Source organism: Astyanax mexicanus, chromosome 24 (assembly GCF_023375975.1).
Source record: "Astyanax mexicanus isolate ESR-SI-001 chromosome 24, AstMex3_surface, whole genome shotgun sequence".
Taxonomy (NCBI): domain Eukaryota; kingdom Metazoa; phylum Chordata; class Actinopteri; order Characiformes; family Acestrorhamphidae; genus Astyanax; species Astyanax mexicanus.
The window spans coordinates 18,944,756-18,969,463 of NC_064431.1; the positions used below are offsets into that span (position 1 = coordinate 18,944,756).

Genomic DNA, 24,708 nt, shown 5'->3' on the forward strand with positions numbered 1-24,708 from the left:
AAGTAACATTGCATGAAGTAAGGCATGAATTGAGGTAGCAGAGTAATAGCATTACAAAGATGGGTGAACCGAGTAAACAGACTTGCTAGTAAAGAATTTGGTACTGATACGTCTCTTTCTTTTGATTTCTCTTCAGAATTTGCTTTCCAGTTCAGATAAACCAGCTGCCGCGGGAGTCACAGCTAACAGTTACCCTTTACGCCACGCCTCTGCCGCCCCCTGGAGGAGCGGAGGAGAAGAGCAAGCAGAAGACTCGCAGTATGGAGGCTCTAGGCTGGGTCACCATGCCACTCTTCAATTTCCGACAGTGAGTTACTACTAGGAGTTTACTCTTACTACCAGATTAACACTGTTTATCACAGAGTAATGCATATGGCCGACACTTACATGTGATGCATTCAATTGTCTTCCACCAAAAAAAAAAGAAAACCTCCTTTAGACCTTTGCTTAAGTAAAATAACTAATAATAACAATCTTCATTGAATAGCACTATATATTTAGCTCAAAGTGCTTCACAGAGTGCATTTAAAAAAAGGGGTAAACAGTATACCCACAAATAAAATTATGCATATAAAATTGGTGACATAAACACAAAATGTGAAATTAAGGATTTAAATAGAGTACATGAGAAAATTAAATTAAACAAATAATACATCAAATGTGATATAAAAGTACAATGTTAAACTGCAAGTGATAAATTAAAAATGAGTTAAAATTACACAAGGTTGTATCTATAAAGTATTAAAATAAATTAATTAAAACAAGGGTTACTCTTTACAATAATGGATTAATTATTAATTAACAGTACAATTATCTTACTACAGAATGTCTCAATTATTTATTCACACTAGTTAAGACATTATTACTCATTACACATTATGCATTTTTAATAAGTCTTTATTATTTATTATTAGTTACAACATTCTTAAGCATTAAAAGTATGTAATGTTTAATAATGTCTTAACTATGTGTCAATAAATAAAATAATTAGTTGAGATATTAATCCACTATTTAACAATGGATATTACTGTCATAAGTAATTGTTAACTGTTAATTGATGTACCCTTATTGTAAAATGTTAAAAAATTGTAAATGTGTAAAAATTGAGATGATAAATAAAAAAATCATAAAATAAAACCATATTTCATAGAAATATGTCTTCAGCTGCTTTTTACCGTTTACTCAACACTGATGGTTAACTGAGTTCATGTAAAGTGAACTGTGAACTCTTTATGGCTGTGTTTATGAATATTCAGCATATTTATTCCATAAATGTTTATCTCTCAGATGCAGACGTACGTTCTTTTCAGGATGCGTTCGCATACCATCGCTCGCAAAATATTTACCCTCCGTTAAAGTGTGCACACGCAGTACACGCTCGGTAATGTTGGAACTGTGCCAAATAGGCCAGGCATATATTGTATGTGTTTATGTTCGAGGTCAGCCACGTCCTGTTGTTGTTCTGCTGTGAGCGGATGTTGGGGTGTTTTTTGTGTATGTGTGTTTTTGTGTGTGTGTATATGTGTGTGTGAGGCTGACCCCCGCTCTGTATGTGTGTGTTTCCTCTGTTCCAGTGTTCTGACCTGTGGCAGGAAGCTGTTGGGTCTGTGGCCTTCGACCCCAGGCAGCGGCAACGCCCGCTCCAGCACGCCCAACTTCAGCCAGCCGGACAGCGTCATCCTGCAGGTTCATAATTCATATCTCTCAGTGTTTTATTATACGCTGTATACTGCACACACCCAGCCGAGAGTGATACACTCGCTCTCCAGAGACTCATCCCTCTGTCTCTCCATCACTCCCACACACACACTGCTGCACTCGTTCTGTCTCTTATTTTTTCTTGGGTGTGTTTCTCGCACTATTTTCTCGTCTTTCTTGCTCTTGCATTTTTTCCTTTCACTTGTTCTTGCATTGTTTTTCATTTTTTTCTGTTCTTCTGTTTTTATGCACACACAATCTTTTTTTTATTTCTCTTTTTATTTTGTTTTCTTCTTTTACACTCTCAAAAAAAATCCTCTCTCTCTCTTAGTCTGACACTAAGTCTTTTCCTCTGGCAATGTTTTTTACTCTTTTATCCTGCGCATCTTGTTTTTCACTCTTTATTTTCTTCTCCCTTCATATTTTTTTTCTTTCACGCTCTGTTTTTTTTTCTCTTTCTCAATCTCACACTTTTTTCAAAACTTGCTTTTATACATGTTTTTCTCTTATGTTTTTGCACTTTTGTTCTCTTTCTCTCTCTCTCATGCTCTCTCTCTTTCTCTGTTTTTCACGCTCTTATTTTGGCACTTCTTGTTTTTCTTCTACTTCACTATTTAAATTTTGTCCTCTATCGCTCTCAGAATTGTATTTTTTTATCTCTTTCTTTCACACTCCTTTTTCTCCTATCTCTTTTCCTACACACATATCCTCTCATGCTCTCACATACTTTTTTCCCCTCTTTTTTTCATTCTCCATTTTTAATATTTTTTTTATTAATTTATTAATAAAATATTTGTCCTCTCTCACTTCTTTTTTCTTTTTTGTTTTCTTCTTTTTACGCTCTATTTTTTCTTTTTCTTAATCTCACACTTTTTTTAATCTTGCTTTTACACTTGTTTCGCGTTTTCTCCTGTTTGCACTCTTACACACATTTTCCACCTCTCACTTACATTCACATTTTTTTTTCTCATGATCTTGCACTCTTGTCCTCTCTCTTGCAATTTTTATGCTTTTATGCTGGCACTTTTTGTTTTTCCCGTTTTTTTTCTACTCCACTTTTTCACTTTTTCACTATTTTACTTTTTATATTTCACTTCTTGTTTTTCCCCTCTCTTTCTCATTCTTTTTTCTACTCCCTCACTATTTCACTATTTTTCCTGTATCTCTTTCACAAATTTATTTTCAATTTCATCCCATTCGTTCACACTCCTCTCTCTACACACACATCCTCTCATGCTCTCACACAAGTTTCCCCCTATTTTTTAATTCTCCTATTTTAATTAATACATTTATTTAGAATTCATTTTTAATAAAATAATTGTCCTCTCTCTCTTCTTTTGTTTTCTTATTTTTTCTTTTTTTTCCTCACACTTTTTTAAAACTTGCTTTTACACTCTTTTCACACATCCCCCCGTCTTGCACTTAGTTTTTGCTCTTACATAAATTTTCCACCTCTCATTCACACTCACATTTTTTTTCTTATGATCTTGCACTCTTGTTCTCTCTCTTGTTGTTTTTCATGCTTTTATTCTGCCACTGTTTTTTTTTTTTTACTGTCTCACAATTTTTTTTCTACTCCCTTTCTATTTTACTTTTACACTATTTTACTTTTTCACTATTAATATATATATTTTTTTATTTCACCTCTTGTTTTTTTTAAACTTCTCTTATACTTGTCTTCTCTCTTTTTAACTCACACTCTTATTTCCTTATCTTTCAATCTTGCATTCTTTTCCTCCCATCTCTCTTGCTCTCACTCCTTCTCTTATGTATATTACTAGCTCTCACTTCGATGTTTATTTTTCACACAGATGTCTCACCCTTTTTTTGTGTTGGTCTTATCATTTCTTTCTTGCCTTCTATCTCATCTCTTATCTGTCTCTTGACTCTTCATTCTTTTTAATACGTTTATTCTGTCATAATCTATTTTTTTTTTACTTTCTCACCTTTCTTCACATTTTCTGCTTTTTATCTTAATTTATTCCCTTACTCTTTTTTCCTCCCTCATGCTCTCTCTTTCCTTTCTTTGCTTATGTCTCTTACATTGTTTTCTCTTTCTCTCTTATGTGCTTCTCTCTTTCTCTGTTGTTCGTTCTTTCTGTCCTCCTTCTCACTTTTTTCTCTCACTACTTCTATTTTTCTCTGCTATAACCTGCAGTGGTTATTTATCGTTTTGTCTATTTTTCTCTTATCTCTTCAGACCTAACATGCAGTATATATAATGATAAAATTCTATCTTCAGTCTTTAGTCACCAGTTTCTCTCTCACCTCTCCATTTCCCTGTCCTTTTTCCTCCCTTTTTTCTGGTAAATATGTCTCAAAGTTAATGATTCATCTGTCCAGCGTTTCTCTCCAGCCCTTTTATGTGTACAGTTCACTTCACCTCCCTCTTTCACCTCTCCACTCGTTTATCTTTGTCTTTTTGACCCCAGCCCACTCCCTCCATCGCTGTGTAAAATATGATCTGCCCTTTGCGAGGTTGCTTCAGTGTGTACACATCCCTAAACACACATACATGCTCTCTGCATGCCAGGCACTGGGGTCTAGATGAAAGATTCATGGCTGCACGTTTAGACGACTGGGCTTGAAGAGATATTTTAGGACCATGATTCTTGTGCTGGTCCTTTGGGATCCTTGTGCCTGTTCAGATTTTTCATTTCTATGGGTCAAGTTGGGTGGGGGTTGGATGGGTGTTCCTCAGGACCACTGCTTTGAAGCAGAAATGATACGCATGATGATAAGTCACAGTGCTTGGATGCTTTAGCTACATTTTCTGTTGACCTCTGCTTAAATTGCAAGCAATAAAATGGAATTTATTTGTTTGCCTTTTTTGTTTTATGGTAAATTACCTCTTATTGCCAGACTTTGCCAGATTTTCATTTTTCAGCAGGATAATGTTCACTTACACACAGCAAAGGTTTCTTAAGAAGGTCTTAACCAGATTGCAACACTTTCTTGGCCTGCACAGCTGCCAGATTTATCGCCAGTCAAGCATTTATGGCACCAGCAGGTACTTCAGCTTAAGAAACCTAGGAGTGTGCAGGATCTACAGGCCCAGCTGCAAGAAGTTGTTCCAATGAAGTGCAGCTGGAAGCCCTGCCATGAGAGGAGACACATTGGTGACAGGATGTTTAGCACATTGCAGAGCTGTTAGTGTCCCTTGTATTTCTACTATGGGTGACTATGGGTATGCGATCTTCATATCAGCAGTTTATGATAGTGGCTCTCATACCAGTCCTTGGGACCCCATACCTGTTCAGATTTATTTTTGGGAGTAATTCTGGACCACAGCTTTGGAAGATGTACTTCTTTAACGTCACAATACCTGGGCACTTTAGCTATGTTTTCTTTTGATGCTCTGCATAAATTGCAAGCAATACAGTGTATTTATTTGTTTGCCTTTTTTGTTTTTTAGTACATTACCTCTCATTGCAGGGCTTCTAATTGGCATTTTTCAGCAAGATAATGCTTGTGCACAAACAGCAAGTGTTTCTCTAGAAAATCTTAAGTCAAGTCAAGTATTTTTTTGTCAATACTGCATATGTAAAGGACATGCAGAGGATTAAAATTACATTACTCTCCCTCCCAAAGTTACAACAAGAACCTGTGTAAACAGTAGTGCAAATATAAAGGTATAAAAAAGCTTAAGGCTGGTAAAGTGAACAAGTGCATACAGTCCTAAAAAATTCACCGTTGTAGGGGAAATTAAAGAGGGTGGGACAAAAAACTGCATGTGCACACGCTGCCATCTTGGAGCTTCAACCAAGCAGATTGCAATGTAGTTTCAGCTGGAAGCTCTACCATATAAGAGGCACCACATATGGTCACAAAATGTTCTGCACATAGCACTGAGCTTGTTAGTGTCCCCTCCTATCACTACTAGGGGTAACCGACTGTCATAAGAGATTGCTTCCCAGTTCATCACACCAGGGGTTGGGGCAGTTTGTCGCTCCACAGGCGTAACTGCATGCTTTCTGCAGAAGTAAACCAAAATAAAAGACAGCACAGCACTATGGTCGATGCAGACGCCAGTCCAGGTTCATAATCCAACTGTGAGAGGAGGCAGTTTGGCTGGGAGGGAACTGTCCTGCTGCACACAGAGGACCTGAAAGTAGGTCAGTCAGTCAGCGAGAGAGAGAGAGAGACATATTGAGTGAGAAAGAGAGAAAGAGAAAGAGAAACTTTCACATCTCGTTCTGCATAACATCCCCTCCAGCGTACACACACCCATGCACACACACACACACACACCAATGCACGTGCACACACGCACACACACACACAGTCATCATCAGCACCTGAACTCTGTCACCCAAAGGTGTTAGCTCACACAAACACAGTTACACACACAGTTACACACTTGCGCAGTACCAGCCACCACATTAACAACACCCCATAACACATTCTGACATGGCATTTCCACATTGCCCTTTCAAAATGGCACCGCTCCTCCCCGCGGGACACACAGTGCCGCCCGAGTGCACGGCACATTTTTTTGTTTTTTTTAGCGTTTGATCGTGCCCGCTGTGACCCGCTCCCTTTATAATTCCTATCAGCCTCGCGAAGGCCACGGTATCATGCAAAGCCCATTCTCCCAGCTGCTGCTTTGTGCCAGCCGAGGCCATGCCAACTGCACTGCTTTGTGCTTGGCTGCCCCAGCTTTGTCTGAGGGCACTGGGCTGTGCTGTGGAAACTCATGAACCCCGTTTGGACTGGGCCTTTTACCTTCTGTCATCACTGCAGTGATGGGGTTTCAGAAATTATCTTTACACAGTGTAGTGTAATGTAGTTTAGTGTATAAAATGTGCTCTTTTGTTTTTTGATCTGTACATTTTTAGGGTGCGTTTAATAAGTATTTTGTTTGCTGAGTTATTGGCAGTTGATATCAATAGAATATTGTATTTTGCCTCTGAATAAAACATGTTGCATTTCTTTATAAACTAGGCTTGTGGAAAACATAGCTTTGCTAGCCTAGTTTAGCTTAGCACTGTAACAAAAAGCCAATATATATTGTAATTATTCTTGGGGCTTACCGTATAGTGTAGTCCTCTATGGTTAGAGTGAGGTTATGGTTAGCCTAGCCAGGCTTAGCTAATTCTCCAATTCTTTCCCTAGTCCTAGAGGACTAGACTATGCTACCTGTAACTTCACTCTAACCCTAGAGGATTGCACTATATTGTAAGACAGGAATAATTAGCTACAATATATATATATATATATATATATATATATATATATATATATATATATATATATATATATATATATATATATATATATATGTATTTGTTTTTGTTACAGTGCTAAGCTAAGGCTTATTCTAACCCTAATGATAGATGACTTCACTATATGGTATGTGTAGGGCTAGTTTTTTTTTTTTTAGCTTACTACTGAAATGAAACCCTATATATATATATATATATATATATATATATATATATATATATATATATATATATATATATATATATATATATATATAATTACATAGAGAATGTATTTGATGCAGTATAGTTTAGTATTCTATGATAAAGGTAAGGTTAGGTTTAGCCTAGCCAATTTTAGCACTGTAACAAGAAAGTAAATCCCTCTAGGGTTAGAGTGAGGTAACAGTTAGCCTAGCCTAGCTTAGCTTAGTTTTAGCATATAGTACAAACCTTAACGATTAGGGTAAATTTATGGTTGCCCTAGCCTAGTGTAGCCTAGCCTAGCTCAATTTATTCCTTAATCTTTCTATATAGGTAAATCCTCTAGGATTAGGGGTAAGGTCATGGCTAGCCTACCCTTGCTTAGCTTAGAACTGTAATAAATCACAAATATAGATTTTTATATATAGATTCTTACTGTAACATATAGTGTAGCCTTCTACTCTAAAGATAAGGTTAAGGTTAGGATTAGCCTTGCACTGTAACAAAAAACAAATATATGTTATAACTAGCTAATTATTTATGTGTCTAACTTTATAGTGAAATCCTCTAGGATAAGGGTGAGATTGTGATTAGCCTAGCCTAGCCAAGTTCAGGTTAATTCTTAAGCTTTCAATATAGTTAAATCTTCTAGGAATTATGTAAGGTTTAGGCTAGCTTAGCCTAGCTTAGCTTAACACTGCAAATAGATAGCTATTTTATTTAGTTTTCTGTATAGTTTAATACTCTAGGACTTGGGTAAAATTAGGCTTAGCCTAGTTTAGCTCTGAGGAAAAAATATATATATATATAAGATAACGTTATATTTTAGCTAATTGATTCTGTGTCTTACTGTATAGTACATTCCACTAGGGTAGAGTGAGGTAACAGTTAGCCTATCTTAGTGCTTAGTCTTAGCACATGTGCAATCCTCTAGGATTAGGGTATGGTTATGGTTAGCCTAGCCTTGCTTAGCTTAGCACTGTAACAAATCCTAAATATATAGTGTGTTATTTTATTTATTGCAGAATCTTACTGTATAGTGTAGGCTTTTACTATAAAGGTGTGGTTAGGGTTAGCCTAGCCTAGCCTAGCTCAATTAGGCTAATTCCTAATTCCTCCTTAATTAATTCCTCAATCATTCTATATAGTGCAATCATGTAGAATTATAGTAACATTTAAGCAAATTTAGCCTAGCTTAGTTTAGCACTGCAACAAAACACAAATAAATATTGGATTTTATAGATATTGTGTAATTGTATAGTGCAGTCATCTAGGGTTAAGGTAAGGTTAGCCTAGCCTAGCTTATTTCCCAATTGTTCATATTGTTCAGTCCTCTAGGATTATAGGGTATGGTTAGGGTTATCCTAGACTAGCCTAGCATTAGTACTTTAACAAAAAAACAAATATACGTATATTGTAATTATTCAATATATATTCTATTATATTGGATATTATTCTTAAGTCTTACTGTATATGGACTCTTGCCCCTGTTGGCCTGATGGCTGTGGTGCAAAGCTTGGGATAATCAACAGGTCTAGGCTAATTTGAGTGTCTGAAAGTACTTAGAATTTATTTTTTGGCTTAACTAAATGTTGATTAAAGTGATTTTTTTTTTCTTTGTGTGAGATTCTTTTCTGTTACACAATGAATGCCCATCCATCTGCCCCAGCACTGCCAGGCATCTGCCAGCTGATAGCACATCTGTGCCTTATTAAGCCCACAGCCAACCTGCACACAATACACAGATTCTCTCTCTCTCTTTTTCTCTCTCTCTCCCTCACACCCTCTTTTTCGCTCTTGTTGACCTAATTTTTCCACATTCTTCTCCGTCTCCCACTTGCGTCCCTCCTTCATCCTGATCCTGTGCCGGTTCTCTCGCTCTGTCGGATCTGCTTCTGAAACTCTGTTCTGTTTATCTTTCTTCCCTGCCCTGTTGCTCGGTCCACGTGGACTGCTATTGTTTCTTGTGCTCCTCTGACCTCTAACTCACTCTCTGTAGACCTGTTGCAATAATTATGTTATTGATTTATTGTACAATATATGGACATAAACTTAGTTTGTGTTGACCATAATGTTTCACATTATGTTTACTTAGTGAGAAGGGCCTGTTTTTAACAATCTGTAAGGGTGAGTCAAAAGTCACAGAACACCCTGTTATATCATAAGCGAAAGGGAAACGAAACAAAAGGAAAAATAACATGTATCTATAATCCTCAGCAAGTAGTGGGTAAGGGGTCCTATCTTATAGGCTGTGTCTAGAACATGGCCACCATCTTGAAAGCCGGCATATTTAGTTTTTGAAATGGGTGTCCTGAGACTTTTGACTGACCAATGAAATGGTCCGTAGTAGGGCTGGACAATATTGGGAAAAAAATTGACATTGCAATATTTTGTTGTTCTAAGATAAATATTGTAATGTTTTTAAAAATGATCCCACAGATCATGATGTTAATAATGCAATCTGTATGTCAATGATTAGAGAAATGAAAATGATAATATATAGATATAACTGTTAATCTGTTAACAGTTGCCATGCAAATTGAGAACAAGTATGATTTTTCATTGTATTAAACAGCAAAAAATGTTTTTTTTAACATTGCAAAAAATATTTGCACGTCCTGCGATGTGACTTTTGCACGTGTACATTGTGATATTGATCCTGAATTGATATATTTTGAAGCCCTAGTCCTGTCAATGGTCAATTATATTGTTTGTTGGGGGAATAAACAGCTCTGGAAAAAAGGGGACCACTTAAAAAAATAATACGTTGTTTTGATTTTACCCAATTAAAAATGTCTGGAATATAATTCAGAGAAAAATGGATGCTCACAAGCCATCAAACCAAACTGAACTGCTTAGATTTTTGCACCAGGAGTGGCATAAATTTATCCAAAAGCAGTGTGTAAGACTGGTGGAGGAGAATCAGCCAAAATGCATGAAAACTATTATTAAAAACAGGGTTATTGCACCAAATATTGATTTCTGAACTCTTAAAACTTTATAAATATATTAACTTTTAGTTTTTTTTGCATTTTTTGAGGTCTGAAAGCTCTGCATCTTTTTTGTTATTTTAGCCATTTCTCATTTTCTGTAAATAAATGCTCTAAATGACAATATGTTTTATTCGGAATTTGGGAGAAATGTTGTGCATAGTTTTTAGAAAAAACAACAATGTTAATTTTACTCAAACATATACTTATAAATAGCAAAATCAGAAAAACTGATTTAGAAACTGAAGTGGTCTCTTAATTTTAGTAAGAAACAGCAGTTTACAGCCCCAATCACCCTACTTTAAAAAAACGTCTTGATTAAATCTCAATGCTGGATATAATTTTAGTTTTTTTTTTGTTTTTTTTTTAATTCAGCACTTGTGTTGTTTTCTTTGAAACCATGGATCAGTGAGTTGGTGTCCCAATGCTTTTGTACAAACATAGTGTTATAGTGTATGTTCGCATTCTCTGGAAAAAACATCTGTGACAACTGTTATAACTTTTTTTCTTTTTACCCTCAGGTGGATTTTCCCACCTCCTCGTTCGAGGTGCGTTTTAGCACCCCCCCACCGGCCGAGTTCAGCCCCCAGTACGACTTCTCTAGACTGGACCAGAGCAGCCAGAAGCAGCTGCAGGATGTCCTGTACAAGAAGTCCCTGTTCTGGTGAGAAATCTAAACTCTAGTAAACGGTAAAGGCTACATCACTGCTGTAGGTTGGGGTCTCTGTAGTAGGGGGAATGTAGGAATTCAAACATGGAGACTCAAAGCTTTGCATGAGCCTCAGAGTTTCATGTCCGATATTTGCTCCTGATTTAGAGTCTGTATCCCAGGCTTTGCAGGATGCAGCCACTGCATTATTGATGGCTTTTTCCTGGGTATTGCCTGTAATAAAGTACACTGTTCATTCAAAATATTAAAACCACTTGCTTAATAGCAAAATGCTTTTGTGCTTCCTAAACTGCTCTGACCCATCGAGGCATGGACTCCACAGGACCTCTGAAGGTGCTATGTAGTATCTGGCATCAAGATGTTAGCAGCAGAACCTTTAAAGGAGCACAATGCTTTAGACCAAAACAAATGCCATGCCTCTTCCCTCCAATTCTTCAATTTAAACCGACCTGAGCTACAGTTTCTGTTTGCATCATGGGTCCAACTTTACTGAGGCTGAAGCTGGCTTTAGCATTTCGGCTAGCAAGCTTCGATGCTATTGATCCTGGCTGCTGCCTGTAGATGCATAAAATATGGTAAAAGAATAATTGAAGTATTTGGACGGTGTCTTTCTTTCACATGCATGTTTGGTCCTGCACTCTGCCATCTTGCATGCACAGTGCATCCTGCCTTGTCTCTAAGAGAGGGGCAGCACTAGTGCGTGATTGGACCAGCTATGAACACAATGATCAGATAACACACACTTACACACTGAGGGGGTGTGGCTTCACACTTTGATCAGGACACCTTTACTCCACTAAATATATTCATAGATATTACAATAACTGCTGCATATTAATGTGTAATATGTCAGATTTAGCAGTTTTTAAATCCCTTCAGTTCATGTGGATGGAGCCTTGTATTAGGCCTGCACGACATATCATTTAAGCATCGTCATCACGCAGGACAGTCACAACAGTCACATCGCAGGACGTGCAATGTCACTTAAGGCAATTAAATCAAACACGTCATGTTGCAATGTTCGGATTCTTGACACAAGAAGTAGATACACAGCGCTGTCTCTGTGTCTGTGTAAGTGACAGCCTGCTACTGCCTGAGAAGTGCGAGAGGGGGGGGGGGCATGAGGGGAAGGGGGAGGGGGAGCACGAGGAGGGGTACAGGAGTAAACACGAGGTAACCACATGACCTCCATCCACATGCAAATGCACGTGTTGAAAGCTGTGCACCTCAGTTTTGCACAGATATTTTCAGTTACAGCTGAATTTACGTATTTAATCCCAGAAAACCGCTTTTATTTACCTTTTAAAAAGGCATTTGAATGTCCGATTAAAGGGCCGATTACTGTTGTTTTGCTGTTTTCCTTGGGTTTTGAGTGCTCGGCGCCGACTCAGCTCTTGATCGGTCCGGACGCAAGACAGCGCGCGCGTTGGGGGGCGGGGCTGATGATGTCATAGGCCTTCATTGTTTAATATATATATATATATATATATATATATATATATATATATATATATATATATATATATATATATATATATTGTTGAAAAAAGAACATTTGCAATGTAAATCGTGTTGTCTGTAACCCAGTTGTCTATAACATCATAGTGTGTTTCTTGATAGTGTGCCCATGTCTCCTGCTTTAACACTTGCTGACTAATATGTAGACCCCACCCTTAACAGGAGACACTGGAAACAGATAATCAGTGTTGTTAGTGTTGATATTAAAGCATTACTAGTTGATTAGAACTACAGCCTAGGCTGGGATCTTCTTGAGAACACATTCAAATGCCCTTCAGCTGCACTGTTCTCAATTCTAGCTGTGAATTAGTCACAGTTTTGAACATCAGCTCAGTGAAATGGAAAAATTGTGTCAAATCAATGGTGTGCAAATAAAGGATTAGTCATACAGTACATGGCTTACAGTTATGAAAATTATGCAAATGATGCACACCAAAGAGTGTGAAGAGCTGTAGAGCTAAAAAACAATACCGTATTAACCTTTGTAATTTGACCAGATGTTTCTTATTGGGTTTGCATTACCTTCTGTGAGATCTGGCGACTCTGTGAGACTATTCCCAAAGGGCATTCCCAGAATCATTCCATTCATATTTTAGCAATAAGACAACCCCCCTCTCTTTTCCCTGACTCCCAAGTTGGCATTCTGCTCTGGGGCGGTTGGCATATTCTGACTGGCATGTTATCGTGCTGGAAGGACTGGTGTGACTGGTGTGTGAGATGTGTTCTCAGAGACCGAGTGCGAGTGAGACCCATTACTCAAGCTAGCCAGCCACTGCTGAGCTACAGGGGTTGAACAATGAAACTGAAACACCTGGTTTTAGACCCACAATAATTTATTGTCCCAACGGACAGTTCTGGTGGAAGCGGGAGAGTTGAGGTGCACATTGAATTCTGCCGTGATTTGGGCAGCCGTGGTTTTATGTTTTTTGAATACAATCCTGGTTAGCACCCGAACATCCCTTTCAGACAGCTTCCTCTTACAGCGTCCACAGTTAATCCTGTTGGATGTGGTTGGTCCATCTTGGTGGTATGCTGACATTACCCTGGATACCGTGGCTCTTGATACATCACAAAGACTTGCTGTCTTGGTCACAGATGCGCCAGCAAGACGTGCACCAACAATGTGTCCTCTTTTGAACTCTGGTATGTCACCCATAATGTTGTGTGCATTGCAATATTTTGAGCAAAACTGTGCTCTTACCCTGCTAATTAAACCTTCACACTCTGCTCTTACTGGTGCAATGTGCAGTTAATGAAGATTGGCCACCAGGCTGCTCCAATTTAGCCATGAAACCTCCCACACTAAAATGACAGGTGTTTCAGTTTCATTGTCCAACCCCTGTATTTTCACATATAAAAAGGAAAAAAAAGTGCATTTTTGCCTTTTTTTTAATAATTTATATAAATATTTATATTATCAATTAATGTCTATTTTCGAGTCTATTTTCATACATAAAGTGCACTCAATTATAAGATGCATTAAGCAACACTAGTAAGGATGCCTACATCAAAGTGAGCAAGGCTGTTGTCATGTTTCCCTTTGAATAGGGAAGCGCCTAAGTAAACAACACTGTTTTATTTCAAAGTCAAACGAAGGCTGGATGTTAATTTACACAGATTTCTCTCCTGAAAAGGGTTTATTTGGGAAAGTAAAGCACTTCCGTTTATTAACAGTAAGCTTAACAGTAAGATTGTGTCTAAGGGTGAGTTTTTAGTAAAAAAAAAAATTCTCCAGCACTAAGTAAGGCTGGGTGCAGCAGCATTAGCATTAGCCGCTAACTGCATATGACGCTGTACTTCAGCCGAGCTGCTTTTTAATATCTGACTAGTACAATTTATACATTAGCCACACTGGATTATTTTTTGGATAGTTTTTGGGGAAATGAAAGACTTTTAAATGTACTTTATATTTTTTTACATCATTTTTACAGAATTTCTACAGAATTTTATGCAACATTACAATTTTTTAATTAAAAAAACACTGCAAAGGGCTTTTAATTTGAAACTAAGGATACAAGAGGAGGACAGTGAAGGGAATAAAAGGACAAAGATAAATTAAATTACCTAACATTCAATACATAGGTTTTACAGCAGCATTTTCACAGTGCCACATTAAATTAAAGCAACAGTCGATCACACAAGTGAAATTTACACAGAAAGGCAGCCCGTCATTTTGTAAACAAACAAAAGCTAAGGCTAAGTTAGATCAGCTAATGTTACTATCCTAGTCCTGTACAGCTCATATTTTTCAGCTGGAAAATAAACAGTAGCAGTATGTGGACGAGCATCGTCATGTTGAAATAACACACCGAAGTGTGTGCTAAACTCAACCACTCTGGAACCTTTGGCTACTAAACTGCTGGCTACTGAATGCTCCCCTAGGACACAGGATGGCCACTCAGGACAGAGCTTATTTACATAGGTCAATCTCAAAGGAACAGAAACAATAGCCAGTCAAAGGTGAACCCAAGAAGGATGTGGTCTTTTTGAGATGCATGAATGCTCCTAGTTATTCCTGACACTGCCAGAGTGTTTTCATACAGAGGTGCAGCAACATTGCATCAGCAGAATGAATGGTGGACAGACTGAACGGGGAAGAGAGGGACTGAAAGAACAGGCCAGGAGGAGAGGAAGAGTGCAGGAGGAAGAGCAGCCAGCTGGGGGGATATCCACATCAGCTGTCTGCAGCTGGAGCTAACAGAGAGTGCATTGTGAGGATACATCTCTGCTGTGGAGCAGATAAGCACCAGTACTCAGCCACTGGGAAGCAGAACAATGTACGGAAAACCATTAAAGCCCAAAATATCCAGCCTGATGCTGGAGCTCTTTCAGAAGCTGCTTTTTGGAAACATCTGTCCCAACTTCCACTTGTCTTTCTGCTCCAAGATCGTTTAATCACAAGTCAACTTGTGCAGTATTCCTAAAACTTTCCACATGAATGAAGTGTACATTGTCTACAGTGTCTACCAGGGCTGCGCAATGTATCGTTTAAGCATCGTCATGGCGATGTTTGCAGGCGCAATAGTCACATCGCAGGACGTGCAATGTCACTTAAGTCAATTAATTCAAACACGTCATGTTGCAATGTTTTGATTCTTGTCACAAGAAATAGATACACAGTGCTGTCTGTGTAAGTGACAGGCTGCTGCTGCCTGAAATGCTTGTTGTCGAAAGCTGTGCACAACAGTCCAGCACAGTTTTGCACATATATTTCCAGTTACAGCTGAATTCACGCTTTTAATCCCAAAAAAACGCTCTTATTTACCTTTTAAAAAGCTATTTAAATGCCTGATGAAAGGGCCGATTACTGCTGTTTTGCTGTTTTTCTCTGGTTTTGAGTGCTCGGTGCAGACTCCGGATGCGAGACAATGTGTGGGTGGGGGCGGGGCTGGTGATGTCATGGGCCCTGCATTGTTTAATATTGCAATATACAGGGGTTGGACAACTGAAACACCTGGTTTTAGACCACAATAATTTATTGTCCCGACGGACAGTTCTGGTGGAAACAGGAGAGTTGAGGTGCACATTGAATTCTGCCGTGATTTGGGCAGCCGTGGTTTTATGTTTTTTTAGAAACAATCCGGGTTAGCACCCGAACGTCCCTTTTAGACAGCTTCTTCTTGCGTCCACAGTTAATCCTGTTTGATGTGGTTCGTCCTTCTTGGTGGTATGCTGAAATTACTCTGGATACCGTGGCTCTTGATACATCACAGAGACTTGCTGTCTTGGTCACAGATGCGCCAGCAAGACGCACCAACAATTTGTCCTCTTTTGAACTCTGGTATGACACCCATCATTGTGTGCATTGCAATATTTTGAGCAAAATTGTGCTCTTACCCCACTAATTTTACAGTTGGGGTTGGACAGTGAAACTGAAACACTAATTAGCAGGGTAAGAGCACAGTTTTGCTCAAAATATTGCAATGCACACAACATTATGGGTGACATTCCAGAGTTCAAAAGAGGACAAATTGTTGGTGCTCGTCTTGCTGGCGCATCTGTGACCAAGACAGCAAGACTTTGTGAGGTATCAAGAGCCGCAGTATCCAGGGTAATGTCAGCATTAACCACCAAGAAGGACCAACCACATCCAACAGGATTAACTGTGGACGCAAGAGGAAGCTGTCTGAAAGGGATGTTCGGGTGCTAACCCGGATTGTATCCAAAAAACATAAAACCACGGCTGCTCATATTATGGCAAAATTCAAAGTGCACCTCAACTCTCATGTTTTATTGTTTAACCTGTGTATCTCCACATTTACTGCAGTGTGTAAACGTGTTTGTGTTGCAGTTTGAGGTAAAGGTTAAGTGTCAGATCTGGGTGTGTTCCCTCTTATCATGCTCTGCTCTGTTAGCAGATATACAACATAGTTTCTGTTTGTTTTTCCAAGGTGGTAGACCAACCTGTCCACCTGGGTGCCTTTTTTTCTTTCCTATCTCTTAAAGAACAAATTGTGAGTTACTGAAGTGGTGCTGCAGATACCCTGAAGCTGTGTGTATGTGTTTGAACAAAGTAAACCCAGACCATTAGCGTAGCACTATAGATAGAAGTCATATTTGCTGTTTAAACCACTGTGGCTTAAGTTCCACAGGTCATTAAATCTTGATTCTGAAACAATACAGTGCCATTTGCTTGTTGTAACTCTTCCAAAATAAACTAATTTTTTAAATCTTTTTTTCAACTCTGAATCCAGTAACACATGTATTTAACTATAAAGCTCATGTGACATTTAAAAAGTCCACTAATTTATTTGATTTTCTCTCAAAACAAAAGTATTTATTTAAAATTTTATTTTAAATTCTTGACTGCGTGTACAGTTAATATTTTTGACACAAAAATCACTCCTGTTACTGGCACTCATTCCTGTTACTGTTTAATTTAGTAAGTAATAGGACTGAAAGTACCAGTAATGAGTTTTTAGCATAGAATTAGCAAAAACATGAAAAATAGCTAAATGGCGGCTATGCTAATAGCATGAGGACACTGAGCACATTCTAGTGATTTTCCTAAAATGTGTTTTTAAAAAATAAATAAATGATAAAAATTAGTGATAGTAACAGGAATGAGTGTTGAGATTGTCCTCCTCAGTCATATTTAAAATAAGATCAAATATACAGGAAAAACAAATGAGGGAACTTAATTTTAGTCTTCCTGTGATCTTCAGAAGAACCAGCTGATGTCACTTCCTGTTGTAGATGCGACTAGTAGAATGTTCCAGCTGTAACATGAAGGAGTGAAACCCAGGGACACAACTAAAATGTGTATTTTAACTTAAATATTATGGATTTAATTTTGAACAATAAAAATTGGATTTTAATAATATATAATATATTTCATGATAAAGTTTATAGTTAGAGAGTGGGTCAGCTAACAAATACTATTTTTTTCAGTTCTCTAAGTAGTTTTTATTAATGTTTTAATTACATATCTTACTTAATAATAAAATGTATTTTAAAGTTATTTTTTATACATTAAATTTATACATGTAATTTCCTGGGGACAGAAATGGCACCCATTCGGTGGAATGGTCTATATACACTCTATTAAAAAATATATATAGGCCAATACTATAGGTCTGCCAATGCAGGTTTCTATGGACGAGCTGTAAAAAAAAATAAATAAAAAAGAATACAAAAATATATAAAAGCTGTTGATTTTTTGTAGTAAGTTAGATACAGTGATAATTGCCCATGTTGAGGCTTATGTTATATTTCTCTTCTCATGTATTCAGTCGTTTTTGCTGGTTCATAATCCATTCTAATGGCTGCGTCATCTATATTCTGCCTTTTAGGATCCACAGCACTTCCATTTTCTCAGTGAATTCTGGGAAATGTAGTCATAAATATAAATGAAGTGCGGCTTTCATCAGCAGGGCTCTCATCAAAAGAAGATCTGTACCCTTCCCCCCCAGGCTAAAGCAGCAGTATTGGTGTTGCTGTGGCACAGAGCGGGCTCAGCAGGCCCGGGTGGTAATCTGATTCAGTGGTCCTGCGGCGCAGCTGTCCTCCCTGGAGAGGAGCCGCTCCCACCTCGCGTGTTTGTTAGGCAGGGGGGGGGTTCTGGTGATTGGTGATTGGTGGCGGGATGAGATACAGCCTCTTTGGAATAGACGATAACTCACCCTGTGGTTGGATCTCAGATGGGCATGGCAGATATTGATCTAATTGATCCTGGCCCTAGTCCTCCAGTGCACAGCTTTTACTGCTATGAAACATATAAAACAATGTCTAGAACAGCTAAAATGTGCAGAGAAGTCTATGTCTAAGTCTTTTTTTATTTGTGCTTTATTTTTATTTCTCAACCTTCAATTAACCTTCAAAATAGATTACTTTGTGATAAAATAAAGCACATTTCTAGCATTCATGTTAAATTAAAGTGGAACACTTGGCTTTGTTTAGTTTTTTAATGAACTGCTTATAAGAGCTAAGCACCTGTTTTCAAATTGCATTAATAGTGGCAATTATAAGGACGCAAGCACTATTGTGTAGCTCAAATTTGAATGCGGTCAAGTCCTCACAGCAATTCTATTAAATCTGCCAAAAAGGCTTCCCTAGTCATTAGAGAGGAAGTTACTCCAACAAAAGCAGGATAAACACATTTAATACCAATGTTTTCAGAAACAGAGACAAATGCAGGACAATGTGAAGCCTGGTGTGCAGCTCACTGGATCATAAATTCTGGAGGCCTGCAGGGCATTCTGTCAGTATTGTCTTTTGTTGAAATCCTCAAATCTTCCTTCTTTCAGGTATGCCCTCAGGGCCAGAACAGCAGTTCAAACCTTGTTTGGTCCGGACCTTAACATTTTTCCTCAGGGCATGAAGCAGCAGTATGGTTACAACATATTTTGCTGGTGATTGCTGTATCTACTGTATCTGTAGATTAGCCCTTAATTATAAACAGAAATGAAAGGAATCTGAAGGGAATCTGTTATGCTCTTTCTGCTGTAGGAACACCTGCTCTCAAAGGGAGTTGGATTCTGGCATGGAGGCAGATTTCAGCACAGCACCTGAAAAGGCAACTTCTACAAATAAATCAGTATTGAGTGGGGGGTGTGGGAAATTTGCATCTCAATTTGCATCTCAATTCAAAGATTCAAGATTCAGATTCAGACCTACTAACGTATGCATTTTGCATAACGGACATGCATTTTTCTTGTATATCGCCATGTTGTTTTAATTGTGTCTGTGTCAGCGTGGATGCGGCCGTTCGCACTGTTGTGCTCTCCTATCGACGCTGATTTTTGTTTGATTCACAGGGTTCGTACGGGTGCTTATAATCCTGGAAAATGCTTGAATTTTCCAGGCCTGGAAAGTGCTGGAATTTTGGAGAAAGTGCTTGAAATTGTTTGCCCAGTGTCAGCGCTGTGGAACGAGCCGATCTCTGGGGCTGTTTGCCTGGCGTCAGCGCTGTGGAACGAGCCGATCTCCGGGGCTGTTTGCCCGGCGTCAGCGCTGTGGAACGAGCCGATCTCCGGGGCTGTTTGCCCGGCGTCAGCGCTGTGGAACGAGCCGATCTCCGGGGCTGTTTGCCCGGCGTCAGCGCTGTGGAACGAGCCGATCTCCGGGGCTGTTTGCCCGGCGTCAGCGCTGTGGAACGAGCCGATCTCCGGGGCTGTTTTCTAATATTTGTTTCTGCTTTCCTTGTAGCTGGTTTTAATTTTTCACCCTAACCACATTAAGCCTAGATGTTTGTATTAATCATTTGATTAATTGAAATAACAATGCATAGAAATAGTGTCTTGTTATAATAGGAGTTTGTTAGATAGCGGGATTCATTATGGATCAATACAGATACTTTACTTTAAAAACACCAAGTAGACAGAAAGAAAGAAAGAAATCCAGTATAGAAGAAAATGATGCATTAAGATGCACCGTGATCATTTTATAATCCCTTTATCACAGAAATATGAATCGTAATTGAACTGAAAGGTGCCTAGAGATATATTTAATCACTAAACTGCAGTATGAAACCAAAACTAACTGTAGTAAATGTACCTAAAGCTCTTAGTCTCTCTTTCTTTCTCTCTCTCAGGCTGACCCCTGAAGACCGGCGTTTGCTGTGGGAGAAGCGTTACTTCTGCCACTCTGAAAGCAGCCGTCTGCCCCTCATCCTCGCCAGTGCGCCCAGCTGGGAGTGGGCATGCCTGCCCGACATCTACGCCCTCCTGCACCAGTGGGTCTGCACCAACCACCTGGACGCCCTGGGCCTGCTGCACTCCACGTAAGACCTCCCGTCTCTACTCCTTACTCCATCTACACCGGCCGCCCACCTGACCATCCGGACTGTCCAGACCTGCAGTCAGTGGCGCCGGATCTCTTGGCTGTTGGGCTGAAGGGACTGGACCATGAAATATCCGTTAACCAGGTCCAATGGAATAAATATGCAGCGCAGAAGCCTTGCTGGAGAGCCCAACTGCACCATCAGCAATTATTAGTGAATATTTAAGCTGTTGTAGTGGCTTAATGAGAAAGATTTAGTTTGAGTCACATTTTAAAAAATGTGCTTTTTAGTAGAAGGCTTTTATAAACATAGAATTTTGTTAGTTCCAATTGCATTACTGCATACATGTTGTTGCATATACAGGATTATACATAAAAAGCTCTGGAAAAAAACAGCTCTGAAGAGTCCACTTCAGTTTTTGAATCAGTTTCTCTGATTTTGCTATTTATAGGCATATGTTTGAGTAAAATGAACATTATTGTTTTATACTATAAACTACAGACAACATTCCTCCCAAATTCCCCCCCAAAATATTGTCATTTAGAGCATGTATTTGCAGGAAATGAGAAATGGCTGAAATAACAAAAAAGCTGTAGAGCTTTCAGACCTCAAATATTGCAAAACCAGTCTTACACGCTGCTTTTGGATAACTTTATGCCACTCCTGGGGCAAAAATTCAAATTCAGTTCAGTTTGGTTTGATGGCTCGTGATAGTGTATCTTCCTCTAAAACTAAAACTAATTTTTAAGTTGTCTCTTATTTTTTTCCAGAGCTGTATGTGGGATGTATATTTTCTATTACATTTTCTGAACTAAAAGCCAGTGTTTGTGTGTGTTTATGTGTTTAGGTTTCCTGATCAGGAGTGCAGGCGCACAGCTGTCAAGTGGATGGACACAATCTCTGACCCTGAGCTGCTAGACTTCCTTCCACAACTAGTGCAGGTAACAACAGAGTTTTTTTTTTTTTTTTTTATACTTTCTGTTTGTCATATACCTTCACACTATGTTTATTTTATTGTATATGTGGACAGTGCTGTGCAGACATTTTTGGCACCTACTCACATTATTTATAGAGCCACAAAACCCTAAACCATATTTTTTCCATTAATAGCTACTATGTGTTCCTTTAAAGTAAAAAAAAAAAAAACATACCAGTGCTGCTTAAAAAGCAAGAAACGCTAGTGTAGCTCAATATTCCATATTTCCGGCATACAATAAATAAATCAGCAAAATCTAGGGATAGCCCCAATGTGATGATACAAAAAAAAGCGGCCAATCGGCCAATACCAGTATAATTTCGATATTATTGTGCATCCCTAGATGCAAATATGTGTATATATACTATAACATGTGTGTATATAATCTTGTTAAATGAAATGTTAGCCATGTGTTTGCAAAACTAGTCCATATTTAGCACAATAAACATGTACAAAGTTGTGCCCACACTTTCAGTTTTTATCTCTTAACCATGTATCCTGGATCCAGGCGCTGAAGTACGAGTGTTATCTGGACAGTCCGCTGGTGCGCTTCCTGCTGAGAAGAGCCATCGGAGACGTACGCATCGCCCACTGTCTGTTCTGGTGCGTCCACTTTATCTTTCACTGCAGCTCTGAAACAAATGCTCATGCTGATCTAGCACACACTGAAATCAGGTCACACGTGTGTGAATACACACACACACACACACACACACACACGCACGCAAATCTGTCAGCTTCAGATGGCCATGCCTAGTGATTACAAATAATCCCCCATAAAAATGAAACACAAATCATCTGACAATCTGAGGTTAAAGTGTGCCTCTACCAGCACCAACACAGTATGGCACACATCATGATGAACATCTGTCCTTCACAACCCTCCCACTCGCTGGGTTCACCCACAGCGCCATCTGCTGGACGGTGGCTGGGCAGAGGTTTTGCTTAAATAGTGACATCTTCACATGAGAGATTAATTAGAGCATAACTATGTAAATGTTTAATGGAGTGTTCTTATTAATTTTCTTCTATCTTCTTTATAAGGTACAGTTATGTTACTGCATAAAAAACTGTGTTCTTGAACATATTTAACATATTGACACATATTGGTGTCAACTGATCAAAACAATCTATCGAAATAATCACACTTTTGAAAATAGGTTTTTAAATGTGAATAAAATAATCAGTTATAAACACTTAGATTTGTATTATCCATGCCAATCCCTTAATAATTATTATTTTATCCCTTTTTCTCCCCAATTTACATGGCTAGAGATGCCCGAACATCACATATTCTGTGACTAAATCATGGATAAAGTCATGATTTTTTTTCTTTAATGCTGGTACTTAAAACTGTGTTTTTGGGAAGGGGAAAGTAATAATGGTGTGGTGTGATATTATACACTATACGCAGATACGCTCGCATCAAATTCAAAGCTCTTACAATCGCCTACAAGGTGATGACAGTACAGGCTCCTTCCTACCTGCACTCGCTCCTGAAGGCTTACGCTACCTCCCGGCCGCTGCGCTCCTCCAATGAACGTCGCCTCGCTTTGCCAAACATTCACACAAAGCAATCCAGACTGTTCTCATACAGAGTTCCCCAATGGTGGAACAAACTACCTTCCACTACCAGATCAGGAGAATCTCTCGCTATCTTTAAGAAACTCCTGAAGACAGAGCTCTTCAAAGAGCACTTACTCTCTTAACACCTCTAACACACTAACTACTTCTAACCTCATTTCCTTCTTCCCCTCCTTCACTCCTCTATCCTATTATTCCCCTTTGACCTCCTTTTATCCCTATCCAAAGTTGTTTTTACCTTTAAACTTATTTTACATTGTACTTGACTATTGTAAGTCGCTTTGGACAAAAGCGTCTGCCAAATGTAATGTAAAAGATTAGATCCTTTTTTACTGTAATCATTTGGGGTAGTTTTACTGTTTTATAATATCTAAGGGAAATTTTGATGCTTTTCATCTAGAATATTGTATTGTGCTAATGAGTTACTGAGTTTAACTGAGAGTTTTAATGGAGGAAATAAATGGTAGTGGAGCTCCATATTCCACACTCAGCAGCTTGAAAAGAGGAAACATGCCATCAGGCGTGTGTTTTAAAGTTTCCAGAATATTTGTATTTATTGTGAAAATACTGAGAGATGTAGGTTATATAACTAAACACACGTACCTGAAGAAACGTGTTTATAAAATATAATTAATAAAAAAATAAGGACACACTGCAGGTAACACACAGGGTCTCAGTAGCAAGTAAAAGAAGTCAAAATCCTTTTTTTTTTTTTTTTTTTTGGACATATGTGATGCTGATACAGATGTGTGTTATCTGTGTGGTAGAGTGAGTTAACCGATTTTCTTAAGAAATGTCTAAACGTGGCCACAGGAGGACGCTGTTGCAGCATCAAAGGGGGAAAATTATAGAAATGCAGTTTAAAGAAACTTAAAGAAAGTAGGCAAAACAAATAAGTGAGCGTGGCAGAATAGGTTGTTCTTTTTTTTTTTTAACAGCAGTCTGGAATGCATTCTGATAAGTGATAAGTTCAGCTGCAGATACTGAAACCTGTTGATCTCTCCTGTGAGGCTGGAGAAGATGAGAAGATGAAACTGAAACTTCATGCAAAGCGTTACTCTTTAGGGCAAAAGCGTCAGTTTAAGAGCTTATTGAAATGTTCAGACCACTTTCAGCTATAGATCACATTAAAGAGAGAGCGTGAACAGCCTAAAACTCACACTTGACTTAACAATTGTTTGCATGTGCAAGTTTAGTAGTGATGCACTGGATATTTGGCAACCGAATTAATTAGACAGAAAATGGCGGAAAAAAAATTTAAAAGAAAAGAAAAGACCAAATAATTCGTATCAAAAAATGACACTTTCTTTGAAAGCAAGACCAGAATACATTTTCATTTTCATTTCATTTATGTACAGTATTTTTCACACTATAAGGTACAAAAATCGTCAGTGAGTCTTTTAATTCAGTGCGTCTTATGTATGAATTCTACCAGTCAGGTTGTAAGTAGCAGTAAAGTCACTCCAAATCGCAAATTGTAGGATTATTCAGGAGATTCAGTTTAATTCTCCAGCACCAGGGCTGGAGTAGCATTAGCATTAGGCGCTAACCACTAGTTTCCCGCTCAGAGCTGAGTTTCATCGGCCTGTAGCCTGCTCCTAACCCTAAATATTTTATGGCATCCATCACAAATTCAGTAAAAT

The 24,708-nt window shown here is 38.5% G+C and overlaps 1 protein-coding gene across 1 annotated transcript in view; it reads left to right on the forward strand.

Annotated features, from left to right (window-relative positions):
- pik3c2b (phosphatidylinositol-4-phosphate 3-kinase, catalytic subunit type 2 beta) overlaps positions 1-24,708 on the forward strand; it is an 87,584-nt gene that overhangs the window by 40,981 nt on the left and 21,895 nt on the right. The window contains exons 13-18 of the mRNA XM_049471604.1: positions 137-307; positions 1,575-1,686; positions 10,618-10,760; positions 20,317-20,505; positions 21,353-21,446; positions 21,990-22,084. Of these exons, the coding sequence (XP_049327561.1) occupies positions 137-307; positions 1,575-1,686; positions 10,618-10,760; positions 20,317-20,505; positions 21,353-21,446; positions 21,990-22,084 (804 nt within the window). The remainder of the gene's footprint in view (positions 1-136; positions 308-1,574; positions 1,687-10,617; positions 10,761-20,316; positions 20,506-21,352; positions 21,447-21,989; positions 22,085-24,708) is intronic.